Consider the following 13,027-nt stretch of genomic DNA (forward strand, 5'->3'; position numbering starts at 1 on the left):
GTGAGAGGTGATGGAGGGCAGGATGTGAAGAGGTTGAGAGTCACTACTGTAGCTAGGTTGGATGGGTTAATTTATATTCCATAACATGACTGGAGGAGCCACAGGTACTTCACCACCTGTGGAGCGGCCATTAGGCAGGCAGTGGGGGCGGGGGTCGACGCAGAGGGGACCACGGTGAGCTAACAACAACAGGGCAGAGTGCCAGAAACCTGAGCTCTCATTTATCACCAACTTTTAATGGATGTCTCTGACACCCTACAGCATCTACCCAATCCGTTTCCTTTCCCTGCTTTACGTTAGGGCTGGGAGGTGAGAACATCCGAAACATGTTAATAACATACACACATATACTGTGCTTGGCTATACTGTAGTGTCTAATGACCCCATTCTCAAACCACCTCTGAATAGATTTAGGTTTCCAGTTTGATTTCTAATGCCTGTCTTGTGTGATGATTTCTCTTCCACTCCTGTTGTGTGTGTGTGTTTGAGTGATGGGGCCCTGTTTAAAAGGTCTGTGATTTTGTGTGGCTGGTGCTGTGTGTAGTTCACTTTGTAGTCTTAGTCTGTAGTCTGGTCTCACGTTTCCCTCTTTGGGCTCTGGCTGTGTTTCCATGGCTGTGAAAGGTGAGCGTTTGAACTGCGGCACAATGAATGTCCTGCCATCTGCAGCAGCCGCTCAGAACTTCACTGTCACTCAGCGCAGCTCAGGTCCAGATGGGAAGATCAGAGAGACAGGGCTTGTAAAACAAACCCACAGACTGATGTCCAGGGAACTAACTGACATCCCCTGGGAACCCACAATTGAAAATCCCCTGTAAATATAGGGTGTCATGGGAAGTACATTGTGTGTTAAGGGAAGGACTAAGTGCTACTGCACTCTGCCAGTGGACACCTCCCCTACCCAGCCCATTCCTGCCGACTGTAGAGAACCCATGTTTTGGTTTCCCAGTGTTATGGGAGGTCATTTTTTAAAATGTATTTTACCTTCATTTAACTAGGCAAGTCAGTTAAGAACAAATTGTTATTTTCAATGACAGCCTAGGAACAGTGGGTTAACTGCCTGTTCAGGGGCAGAACGACAGATTTGTACCTTGTCAGCTCGGGGGTTTGAACTTGCAACCTTCCGGTTACTAGTCCAACGCTCTAACCACTAGGCTACCCTGCCGCCCAGACTGTCATTCAGCCAGGGAACTGTGTGGCCAAGTCTCACCGCTGTTTGTCTTGAGCAGGTGCACAGTGGGAAAAGCATTGTGTGGCCTATCTCCTCTTACCCTTAGCAGCACAGCATTAAAACAACACGGTTCCCGCCCCAACCCCACTCCCCACCCCTCCACTCACCACTCAACTGACGGGATTTCCTCTCTAGCCGCCGCTCCATTTCCTGTTGTTGAATTCCTTTTCTCCCAGAGCACCTCAGAGAAAGGGGAGCCTCCCTGCACCTCCCTCTGCTCAGGTCAGCCCTGTGGCCCAAAGCAGTCACACTGGGGGAGATGGATCCCAAACAAAAGCAGCAATAAACCCTGCTCAAAGACTCTCACATTACTGTGGACTAAACGGCCAGGGACTCTGCCAAAACTCAGCCTGGCTGACAGACCCCACTGATCGAGGAGCTAATGCCTGGGCTTGGCCCGGCTGCTCATTCACTTCTAATGCTGATGCATTGCTCTAATATTGTGTTGCTGTTGTAAGACCATTGATGTAGTGAAATTGTGTTAGTTAGGCCTAAATGATATACCCATGGAAATGCCATCAATCCAGCCATCAGTATTTCCTGGGCAGGCCATGTGGTCAGGGAAAACCCCTGGACCTAATCATTTTACAATCTGTACAGCTACCTTTACTACAGCAATGTAACACTACAGCCATGCTCTGCCATAGTAATAGTACTCTAGCTGTGGTAGTTACTTTGGTGTGGGCCAAAGGTTTTGTTTTGTTTTGTTTTGGTTGTGTTCATGTTTGTATATGGAGGGGAAGAGAAGACCGCAGGAAGGAAGGCACAGAGACCTGTCTGCTCAGTATCTGCTGGACAGCAGTGTTTAACCAAGCAGCCGGGGTCCTGTATGTGAATGGTCTGGAGCGAGGAGAAAAGCCGTCTCCGATAGCTGGCATCCGGACCCATTTATAATGGAGATCTTATCTGTTAACTGCTAGCCGGTTCCCTCTGTTCTGTTCCACCTCACTCTGTCTGTTTAAGAATTCCCGGAGACTCCCTCTCTGGCTCGCTCCGATTTTTCCCTTTTCAAACATTTGCTTAATTATCTCTGTTTGCGATAGGGAAACTTTGGCAAAGGCCTTTAAGTGTAATGAACATTGGAAACGTCCGTCGGTCTTGACAGGATCGGAAGGTAATCTGTGGTAAACTAAAAACTCAGACAAAGTTAAATGCTCTCGTCTTATTGTGTTGATTTTAAATCCATCCATTCAAAATGTTTATTCATTCCCTGTCTCGTATGAAATACTTTTATTAAAATGTTCTCAGTGTCAAGACTAACACAAGCCCCATTAATGCTGTTTCTGGGGGTGATCCGTTAGGCTAATTGAAGAGAGCAGTCATATGGAAAGGATTGGTTGCTCCATGTGAGGTTTAGCCTACCCATCCTCTATGCAGTCAGGCGCTACTGATAACCCTGTGCATCTTGAGAGGGGATTTAGCTACTCTGGGATACTCACTGTCATGGCTGACCTGTTTTAATCAATAACCTCAGAGATACTGAACCCCACCCCCCAGGCTGACGCTGTCTGAGCTTAGCAGACTGTTCATTAACAGTCCAGAACCTCCATTTCTAATCTCATCTCCCCTGGTTGAACTGGATGGAGGTTTTCCATTTGGAACATCAAGGTAACAAACTATCAACAGTGTTCTTTCTGGTTGTATTGTGGTTGGCAGAGTTCGTGATAGCAATGACATTGGCCAAATTCAGAGGGTTAACAGTGGTGCCCTGAGTTACCATAGAGACTGTTTTCATGCAAAGTGAGGTTTCTCCTTAATGTGCTTCGTGTGTTCTCAGTACACACACCACATAGTGAGCCCAGTACCAGCAGCTAATCTGCATGCCTGACTGAGTGTGCTTGAGCTGTGATTAAGGGGTCTTGTAGCAGGCCTTGTTAATGCCTTGTTTGCAGGAGAACGAGCCCAGACCGTGGAACGGCGCAATTAAAGGGGTCCTCTCCCTCCCTCTTTTGGCCCTCTCGCACTCCGCATGGCTGACCTAGCCTCATTCTGTGGCTGCCAGTAAATCGCAGAGTAAGAGACTTAACAGTCAGGGGAAAACCATGTTGCTTCTGGCCATGCAATATCACTGTTTCCTTTTTGAAACTTTGTTTTTGATGACCCCGGTTGCCTCAGTCGTCATTGTTCTGTGTGGAGCTGGTGAGTGTAAAGCTGATGACTGGTCTGTGGGGAGCTGGTGAGTGTAAAGCTGATGACTGGTCTGTGGGGAGCTGGTGAGTGTAAAGCTGATGACTGGTCTGTGTGGAGCTGGTGAGTGTAAAGCTGATGACTGGTCTGTGGGGAGCTGGTGAGTGTAAAGCTGATGACAGGTCTGTGGGGAGCTGGTGAGTGTAAAGCTGATGACTGGTCTGTGGGGAGCTGGTGAGTGTAAAGCTGATGACTGGTCTGTGGGGAGCTGGTGAGTGTAAAGCTGATGACTGGTCTGTGGGGAGCTGGTGAGTGTAAAGCTGATGACTGGTCTGTGGGGAGCTGGTGAGTGTAAAGCTGATGACTGGTCTGTGGGGAGCTGGTGAGTGTAAAGCTGATGACTGGTCTGTGGGGAGCTGGTGAGTGTAAAGCTGATGACTGGTCTGTGGGGAGCTTGTGAGTGTAAAGCTGATGACTGGTCTGTGGGGAGAAGAGGAAAGCAACACTACTCTGTTCCATGACTGCAGCCTGGATTAGAGACCAATGGAAACTGTGTTTCTTCCTGACAGGAAGCCACATGGGTAATGGAGTGAAGTCTGATGGTACATCTCCATAGTCTAACGTAGCTTCCTCTCATCTCCTTTCCCTTACCTGCACTGACATTAAACTGGGACAGCAAATTCCTGGTAGGCATCCTGTCATTTGGCTTTCACCTACCTTAGTGTCAGTGCAGAGTGCAGAGACGAGGAGACATAAGAGGGGAAGCCTCTTGTATTGTGATGCCCCCATTGACTGACCTGGTTCAGCCTCCCTAAACCTCTTCCCCTATCCATGCCCCACGATTTCATCTGATATCCCCAGCTGTAGGACACAGACAAATCCCCCATGCTAGCTCTGTTTTCATATTGCTGCTGTCAGTACAGTAGCGCCCCACCCCCAGTCCTCCATTCTTCTTAATGTGTTGACCTTGTGAAGGGGCCACCCACTGTGGAAGCATCTGCTCCAGTGTGATTCTGTACAACTGCCAACCAGCAAGGGCCTTTCAACACTGATTCATGTAAACATGTCCGATTTCTTCCCCAATGTTTTATATATTTTTTTACTTCTGTACACCAATTATTGGTTGGAGGGCAGCGCATAAAGGTGTGTGTTGTGTCGGTAGTAACCTTGGTGTTATTGAGAGGGGGCTGCTGTGGTTCCTGGTTGTCCTTCATGTCTGCCTCTCTGTCCTTGCAGCAGTCTCTTGTCTCCCTGCTGCAGCTTCTATTCCACACCCCTCTCTCCACTTCCCTCTCTGCCTGTGTCCCTTTCAGCTGCTCCACTGTACAAGGAGACAGCAGCCCTTAGATGGGGTGTGACACAGGGTTGTCGCTGTGTGCAATCTGCCTCTGTCTACACTTTCTGCAGCACGCCGGCCAGACCTCCCAGAGAAGAATAGCTCAAATCACATTTTATTGGTCGCTTACACAGTTTCTAGCTCCAAAAGCGCAGTAATACCTGGTAATAAAATAAGAAATAAAACACAATGCACACATAATCCAGAAAAATCCTTCCCTGCCTACTGTTATTACCAGGGCTTTGTGTGGGGAGGCAGAGCACAGTGAGGAGGGAGACCGAGGACAAAGACTGGGTGTCGTAGTGTATGTGTGTGTGTGTGTATATCCTCCATTCTATGTTAATGTGGATTTTTGTTTGTGGGTCTATCTGTCTGCGTGAATGTGAGATTGTGTGTTTCTGTGTTCTTCTGTGTGTGTGGCCCCCTATCTGGCCTCCTCCAGCAGTTGTAATTAGTCTCAGCCTAGGCCGTCGTTAGGCTCGGTCTCTAATGAGGGGCTCCTGAATATGCATGTTAGAACTGCTGTTCCCTTTTATCTCTCTCTGCTGTCATCCCGCTCTGCTTGCTGAAACTAGATTTCTCTTTCATTCGGGGGAAACGATGACCCTCATGTTCCCTCCTGCTCATCGTTATTCCTTATACCCTGTACTAATGGTCTTCCTCTGGTATATTGAGTGCCGTTTTAGCACGGCTACTTCAGTAATGGCCCTCCTCTGGTTGAAATCCCTGTTACTAGAGGAGTAGTGGCGTTCCCATCCTCATATTAGCATGGTGAGCGAGTCTACTTAAAGATGGAATCCGCAGTAGGGGAAACGGTGCCACTGTCTGCCCCACGGCTTTTGTTATTGTTTCTGTTTTGTTGACGAAGCGGATGTGAGGAGCCTCGCCCAACATAACCAAAAGATTGCAGTACACATTCTGCTGCTTCTCACCAGTACAAAGTTGTTTGCAATAACTTGTTGTAGTTTCGCAGCTTCACCATTAAGGATTCCAGCTTTAATGGAGTGTCCAAGCCGAATGTAATCACGTCTCTCTGTTTGATGTCGTGACTGATCTCTCTCTCTGTCTCTCTCTGTCTGTGTCTCAGGTGATGTGGGCAGAACAGCAGGTGGTGAAGAGTAGGAAGAAGAGGGACATCTACACGGAGCCCTCAGATCCCAAGTTTACCCAGCAGTGGTACCTGGTGAGTAGACCAAGTCTGGCTGACGTTTAACAATCTTTATCACTTTATTATCTCTCAATAGGAAAAATATGAGGAAGAATGTGTCTCATGCGAGGGAGAGAAATCAATACCCACTCTCAGCGCTTCATTGCCGTCATAAATAAGCCACAATGGCTTCCTCAGTGTATGGACTGACATTTCAGAAACAACCTCTCAGACGACTGTCCATCACTGAAGCCACGTTGTTGTCAGGAGACAAACAGTTCAAACCTCTTCTCAGTTGATCAGTAATTCCTCCCTGTGCTCGGCTGTGTGCACTGTTATGTCTGGATGCACAGGGCTCTATAGAGCCAGTCTCTTTATTAAAAGGGAAATGACATAAGAGCCCATACAGTGGCACAGCAGGGCCCAGCGCTCTGTTTGATCTGCCCGTTCTCAATAACTCAGTGGATAGTTCCCTGTTGGCTGAGTAAAAAAATCTACTTTGCTCTGTTCAATAGACTGTATTTAAACATGGAGGCCCTTTTGTCTGAAGGAGTGGATGCGATTAAGCGTCTTGGTTGATGCAGAATGGACTGCTTAATGACCATGGTCATTTAGGAGTCCATTATCAGAACGGCATACACATTTGGGTTTCCAGTCTTAAATTGAATTCATCTATTTATTCTATTCCCCAGACAATGGCACAGTCCCCCGAACAAGGCCGTGAATACAAATAAAGGACTGAAATTAAACCAGTGTCTGTTATTGACTGTATGTATCATCTTAAATGCAAAGTGAAGCACTTTGACTTTGAGAAGGTTACACAGTCTGATCCAGTGGTCCATGAAAGAAACGGTGAGAACAAGTTGTGATTTCTCTTCACTTTGCTCCACCTTTAATTAGTCTCAAAGAAGGTTCAAGGCAATATAAAATAGTTGATTGTAATTCTCAACAAACAAACATTCCTCGCTTATTCTCCAGCACGCTGGTGCTGAAGCAAATCCAATTTCTCCCCATGTCTCCGAGCTGCTATTGGGGGGGGGGGGGATGACTTCACCAGTGTGACTAGCTACATTTAATTCCCCTCCGGAGTTCACAGCTCTGTCGCACACAGCTCGCTAGCTAACTCTCCAGGCACTCTGATTTGACTTAAGCAGTTTACAATCACGCTACAGAGGGAGGCGGGGAACCCGGGGCCCTGCGATGGAGAAGTATGGAGAGGTATAGCTGGTGCTGCTTGCTGTTAGTGTGTGTAGAGTGGGTTTAGTAAGGCTACTGTGGAGTGAGGTACGAGGAGTAGAGAGTATGCAGTATTTAGGTTTAGTGGGAGGATGTAGCTGTAGCAAAGGTGTAATAATGTTGTGGTGTTTAAGGGTGTAGTGTGCATGTAACAAGTGTGCAGTCAGGCAAAACAGTGTTCTAGATGGGGTGCTGCAGTCTGAGAGCCTAGTCTGAGAGCCTAGTGTGAGAGTCTCAGTCCAGGTGGTTCTCGGTGGCAGATAGTATCTGTGTAGTCAGTTTACACTGTCTCTATGATAAGGACATGGATAGACTCTGCTGCTACTTCCTCTGCTTATTTATATGTATGACAGCAGCTCATATCACTGGATAAATTATGGAAAAATCTCAACGCACAGTGTGAGATTTCAAAGGCAGGAAAATGTGTTCATGTGCCAATATTTAATGCAGTAAGAATGGTCAATTTAGGTATAGGAAAAAAAAAAATGCCAATGTCCAAGACCATGACAAGAACCTGGATAATTTTCATGGTAATTTCCACTTTTGAGTCAGATTTTGAGCAGGATTTTCTGAGTGACATGAATCTACACAGATCAAAGCTTTGGCCATGGTTATCTGACACTGAAGGGTTTGGATGAGAGGAAAATAGTAGGAGGGCACTTTTCAGACAAATTACATTAAATTGCGGCAGCATTCTAGAGAAATGGCTGTGTGAGAACGGCAAGGCATCAAACATGGTGTTTGACCAAAGGTCAAGTATGATAAGGAGAGAATACCAAAAGGCCTGTGTAGAAGGCTCTCTGTACCATTACCCTGCTAGCTGATTGTCCACGAACAGACACTCGGGGTGGCTCTGAGAGATGTATGCTGAGTCTGGTCTGTCTGATCTGGGACTGATGCTACATGCTGAGTGATGAGTCTGCCTACCTATCTGTCTATGTCTTTGTCTGCCTAGCGCCACAGGAGGTTGTAAGCCTATCTGGTGCCACAGGATGCAGTCTGCCTCCCATGGGGATTTTGCCATTTTCTGTTATGATTGATGTCTAATGCAGCCTGACACATTTCTCATGGGCCACATCACCCAAACAAATCAAATGTATTTATGAAGCCCTTAAATCAGCTGATATCTCAAAGTGCTGTACAGAAACCCAGACTAAAACTCCAAACAGCAAGCAATGCAGGTGTAGAAGCACGGTGGCTGGGAAAAACTCCCTAGAAAGGCCAAAACCTAGGAAGAAACCTAGAGGAACCAGGCTATGAGGGGTAGCCAGTCCTCTTCTGGCTGTGCCAGGTGGAGATTATAACAGAACATGGCCACGATGTTCAAATGTTCATAAATGACCAGCATGGTCAAATAATAATAATCACAGTAGTTGTTGAGGGTGCAACAAGTCAGCACCTCAGGAGTAAATGTCAGTTGGCTTTTCATAGCCAATCATTTAGAGTATCTCTACCGCTCCTGCTGTCTCTAGAGAGTTGAAAACAGCAGGTCTGGGACAGGTAGCACGTCCGGTGAACAGGTCTGGGTTCCATAGCCGCAGGCAGAACAGTTGAAACTGGAGCAGCAGCACGGCGGCCAGGTGGACTGGGGACAGCAAGGAGTCATCATGCCAGGTAGTCCTGAGGCATGGTCCTAGGGCTCAGGTCCTCCTCCGAGAGAAAGAGAATTAGAGAGCATACTTAAATTCACACAGGACACCGGATAAGACAGGAGAAATACTCCAGATATAACAGACTGACCCTAGCCCCCCACACAAACTACTGCAGCACAAATGCTGGAGGCTGAGACAGGAGGGGTCAGGAGACACTGTGGCCCCATCCGATGATACCCCTGGACAGGGCCAAACCGGCAGGATATAACCCCACCCACCCCACCCCGCCCAAAAAGATCTCCGCCATGGCACAACCCAAGGGGGGTGCCAACCCAGACAGGAAGACCATGTCAGCGACTCAACCCACTCAAGTGACGCACCCCTCCTAGGGACGGCATGGAAGAGCACCAGTAAGCCAGTGACTCAGCCCCTGTAATAGGGTTAGAGGCACAGAATCCCAGTGGAGAGAGGGGAACCAGCGAGGCAGAGACAGCAAGGGCGGTTCGTTGCTCCAGAGCCTTTCCATTACCTTTATACTCCTGGGCCAGACTACACTCAATCATATGACCTACTGAAGAGATGAGTCTTCAGTAAAGACTTAAAGGTTGAGACAGAGTCTGCGTCTCCTACATGGGTAGGCAGACCATTCCATAGAAATGGAGCTCTATAGGAGAAAGCCATGCCTCCAGCTGTTTGCTTAGAAATTCTAGGGACAATTAGGAGGCCTGCGTCTTGTGACCGTAGGTACGTGTAGGTATGTACGGCAGGACCAAATTGGAAATATGGGTAGGAGCAAGCCCATGTAATGCTTTGTAGGTTAGCAGTAAAACCTTGAAATCAGCCCTTGCCTTATCAGTGTAGGGAGGCTAGCACTGGAGTAATATGATCAAATTGTTTGGTTCTAGCCAGGATTCTAGCAGACGTATTTAGCACTAACTGAAGTTTATTTAGTGCTTTATCCGGGTAGCCGGAAAGTAGAGCATTGCAGTATTCTAACCTAGAAGTAACAAAAGCATGGTTTTATTTTTCTGCATCATTTTTGGACAAAGTTTCTGATTTTCGCAATGTTACGTAGATGGAAAAAAGCTGTTCTTGAAACTCTTGATATGTTCATCAAAAGAGAGATCAGGGTCCAGAGTAACGCCATGGTCCTTCACAGTTTTATTTGAGACAACTGTACAACCATCAAGATTAATTGTCAGATTCAACAGAAGATCTCTTTGTTTCTTGGGATCTAGAACAAGCATCTCTGTTTTGTCCTGATTTAAAAGTAGAAAGTTTGCAGCCATCCACTTCCTTATGTCTGAAACACAGGCTTCGAGCGAGGGCAATTTTGGGGCTTCACCATGTTTCATTGAAATGTACAGCTGTATGTCATACGCATAGCAGTGAAAGTTAACATTATCTTTTCGAATGACATCCCCAAGAGGTGAAATATATAGTGAAAACAATAGTGGTCCTAAAACGGAACCTTGAGGAACACCGGCATTTACAGTTGATTTGTCAGAGGACAAATCATTCACAGAGACAAATTGATATCTTTCTGACAGATAAGATCTGAACCAGGCCAGAACTTGTCCGTGTAGACCAATTTGGATTTCCCATCTCTCCAAAAGAATGCGGTGATTGATGGCATCAAAAACAGCGCTAAGGTCTAGGAGCACGAGGACAGATGCAGAGCCTCGGTCTGACGCCATTAAAAGGTCATTTACCACCTTCACAAGTGCAGTCTCAGTGCTATGATGGGGTCTAAAACCAGACTGAAGCATTTTGTATACATTGTTTGTCTTCAGGAAGGCAGTGAGTTGCGGTGCAACAGCTTTTTCTAAAATTTTAGCGAGGAATGGAAGATTCGATATAGGCCGATTAGTTTAAAAAAATATATTTTCTGCGTTGAGGTTTGGCTTTTTCAAGAGAGGCTTTATTACTGCCACTTTTAGTGAGTTTGGTACACATCTGGTGGATAGAGAGCTATTTATTATGTTCAACAGGAGGGCCAAGCACAGGAAGCGGCTCTTTCAGTTGTTTAGTTGGAATAGGATCCAGTATGCAGCTAGAAGGTTTAGAGGCCATGATTATTTTCATCAGTGTCAAGAGATATAGTACTAAAACACTTGAGTGTCTCCCTTGATCCTAGCTCTTGGCAGAGTTGTGCAGACTCAGGACAACTGAGCTTTGGAGGAATATGCAGATTTAAAAAGGAGTCTGTAATTTTGATCTTTTCCTCAAAGAAGTTAATGAATTTATGACTGCTGAAGTGAAAGCCATCCACTCTTGGGGAATGCTGCTTTTTAGTTAGCTTTGCATCAAAAATGTATCAAAAATAAATGTAGGATTGTTCTTATTTTCCTCAATTAAGTTGGAAAAATAGGATGATTGAGCAGCAGTGAGGGCTCTTCAATACTGCACGGTACTGTCTTTCCAAGCAGCTGTGGCGCCATTTCCGCTCCAATTTTCTGGAAGCTTGCTTCAGAGCTTGGGTATTTTCTGTATACCAGGGAGCTAGTTTCTTATGACAAATGTTTTTAGGGGTGCAACTGCATCTAGGGTATTGCGCAATGTTAAATTGAGTACCTCCGTTAGGTGGTTGGCTGATTTTTGTCCTCTGACGTCCTTGGGTAGGCAGAGGGAGTCTGGAAGGGCATCAAGTAATCTTTGTGTTGTCTGAGAATTTATAGCACGACTTTTGATGCTCCTTGGTTGGGGTCTGAGCAGATTATTTGTTGCAATTGCAAACGTAATAAAATGGTTGTCCAGGGTTATGAGGAAACACATTAAGATCCACAACATTTATTCCATGGGACAAAATTAGGTCCAGAGTATGACTCTGGCAGTGAATAGGTCCAGAGACATGTTGGACAAAACCCACTCAGTCGATGATGGCTCCGAAAGCCTTTTGGAGTGGGTCTGGACTTTTCCATGTGAATATTGAAGTCACCAAAAATGTGAATATTATCTGCTATGACTACAAGGTGGCCATATCCCCATAACATTTACGATAGCAAATTTAAATTTACAATAAAACCCCCAACGTTTTGTCTTTTTTGAGCTTCTAGTCATGAAATCTATGCAGCCTACTCAATCACTTTTTATTGCTACTGTTTACAGGCCTCCTGGGCCATATACAACATTCCTCACTGAGTTCCCTGAATTCCTATAGGAGATTATGATCAGTGATTAATTCATTGACTATAACTGCCTTTGAATTGAGGGATCTAACATTAAGTAGCCCTATTTTGAGATGTGAGATTTTACGATCTCTTTCAATAATGGCAGGAATGGAGAAGGTCTTAGTTTAGTTTTGCCCAACCTAGGTCAAGGCACAGACACGGTCTCAATGGGGATAGCTGAGCTGACTACACTGACTGTGCTTGTGGCAGACTCTACTAAGCTGGCAGGCTGGCTAACAGCCTGCTGCCTGGCCTGTACCCTATTTCATTGTGGAGCTAGGGGAGTTAGACAGGGCTCTATGTTTTGTAGATCAGATGAGAACACCCCTCCAGCTTGGATGGAGTCCGTCACTCCTCAACAGGCCAGGCTTGGTCCTGTTTGTGGGTGAGTCCCAGAAGGAAGGCCAATTATCTACAAATTGGGAGGTGCAGAAAACCGTTTTCAACCAGCGATTGAGTTATTCCCCCTAACTGGGAGGGGGCCAGAGATAATTACTCGATGCCGACACATCTTTCTAGCTGATTTACACGCTGAAGCTATGTTGCGCTTGGTGACCTCTGACTGTTTCATCCTAACATTGTTGGTGCCGACATGGATAACAATATCTCTACACTCGCCAGTTTTAGCTTTAGCCAGCACCATCTTCAGATTAGCCTTAATGTCGGTAGACCTGCCCCTGGTAAACAGAGTCTGATCGCTGGATGATTCGTTTTAAGTATAATACTGCGGGTAATGGAGTCTCCAATGACTAGGGTTTTCAATTTGTCAGAGCTAATGGTGGGAGCCTTCGGCGTCTCAGACCCCGTAACGGGAGGAGTAGAGACCAGAGAAGGCTCGACCTCTGACTCCGACTCGCTGCTTAATGGGGAGAACCGGTTGAAAGTTTCTGTCGGCTGAATGAGCGACACCGGTTGAGCATTCCTACAGCATTTCCCTCCAGAAGCCATGAGAAAGTTGTCCAGCTGCGGGGACCGTTGGAGGGGATTTATACTAACATTACTATCTGTACTTCCTGGTGGCACAGACGCTGTTTCATCCTTCCGACACTGAAATTACCCTTGCCTAACGCTTGCGTCTGAAGCTGGGCTTGTAGCACAGCTATCCTCGCCGTAAGGCGATCGTTCTCCTGTAAATTATGAGTACAGCGACTGCAATTAGAAGGAATCATGTTAATGTTACCACTTAGC

The 13,027-nt window shown here is 46.4% G+C and overlaps 1 protein-coding gene across 4 annotated transcripts in view; it reads left to right on the forward strand.

The window, feature by feature from the left end:
- LOC115112301 (furin-1-like) overlaps nt 1-13,027 on the forward strand; it is a 101,256-nt gene that overhangs the window by 56,173 nt on the left and 32,056 nt on the right. For all 4 annotated transcript variants that reach the window (XM_065011967.1, XM_065011966.1, XM_065011968.1 and 1 more), the window contains one exon: nt 5,782-5,877. In XM_065011967.1, the coding sequence (XP_064868039.1) occupies nt 5,782-5,877 (96 nt within the window). The remainder of the gene's footprint in view (nt 1-5,781; nt 5,878-13,027) is intronic.

The sequence above is a fragment of the Oncorhynchus nerka genome, linkage group LG27, assembly GCF_034236695.1.
Source record: "Oncorhynchus nerka isolate Pitt River linkage group LG27, Oner_Uvic_2.0, whole genome shotgun sequence".
NCBI classification, from domain to species: Eukaryota; Metazoa; Chordata; class Actinopteri; order Salmoniformes; family Salmonidae; genus Oncorhynchus; species Oncorhynchus nerka.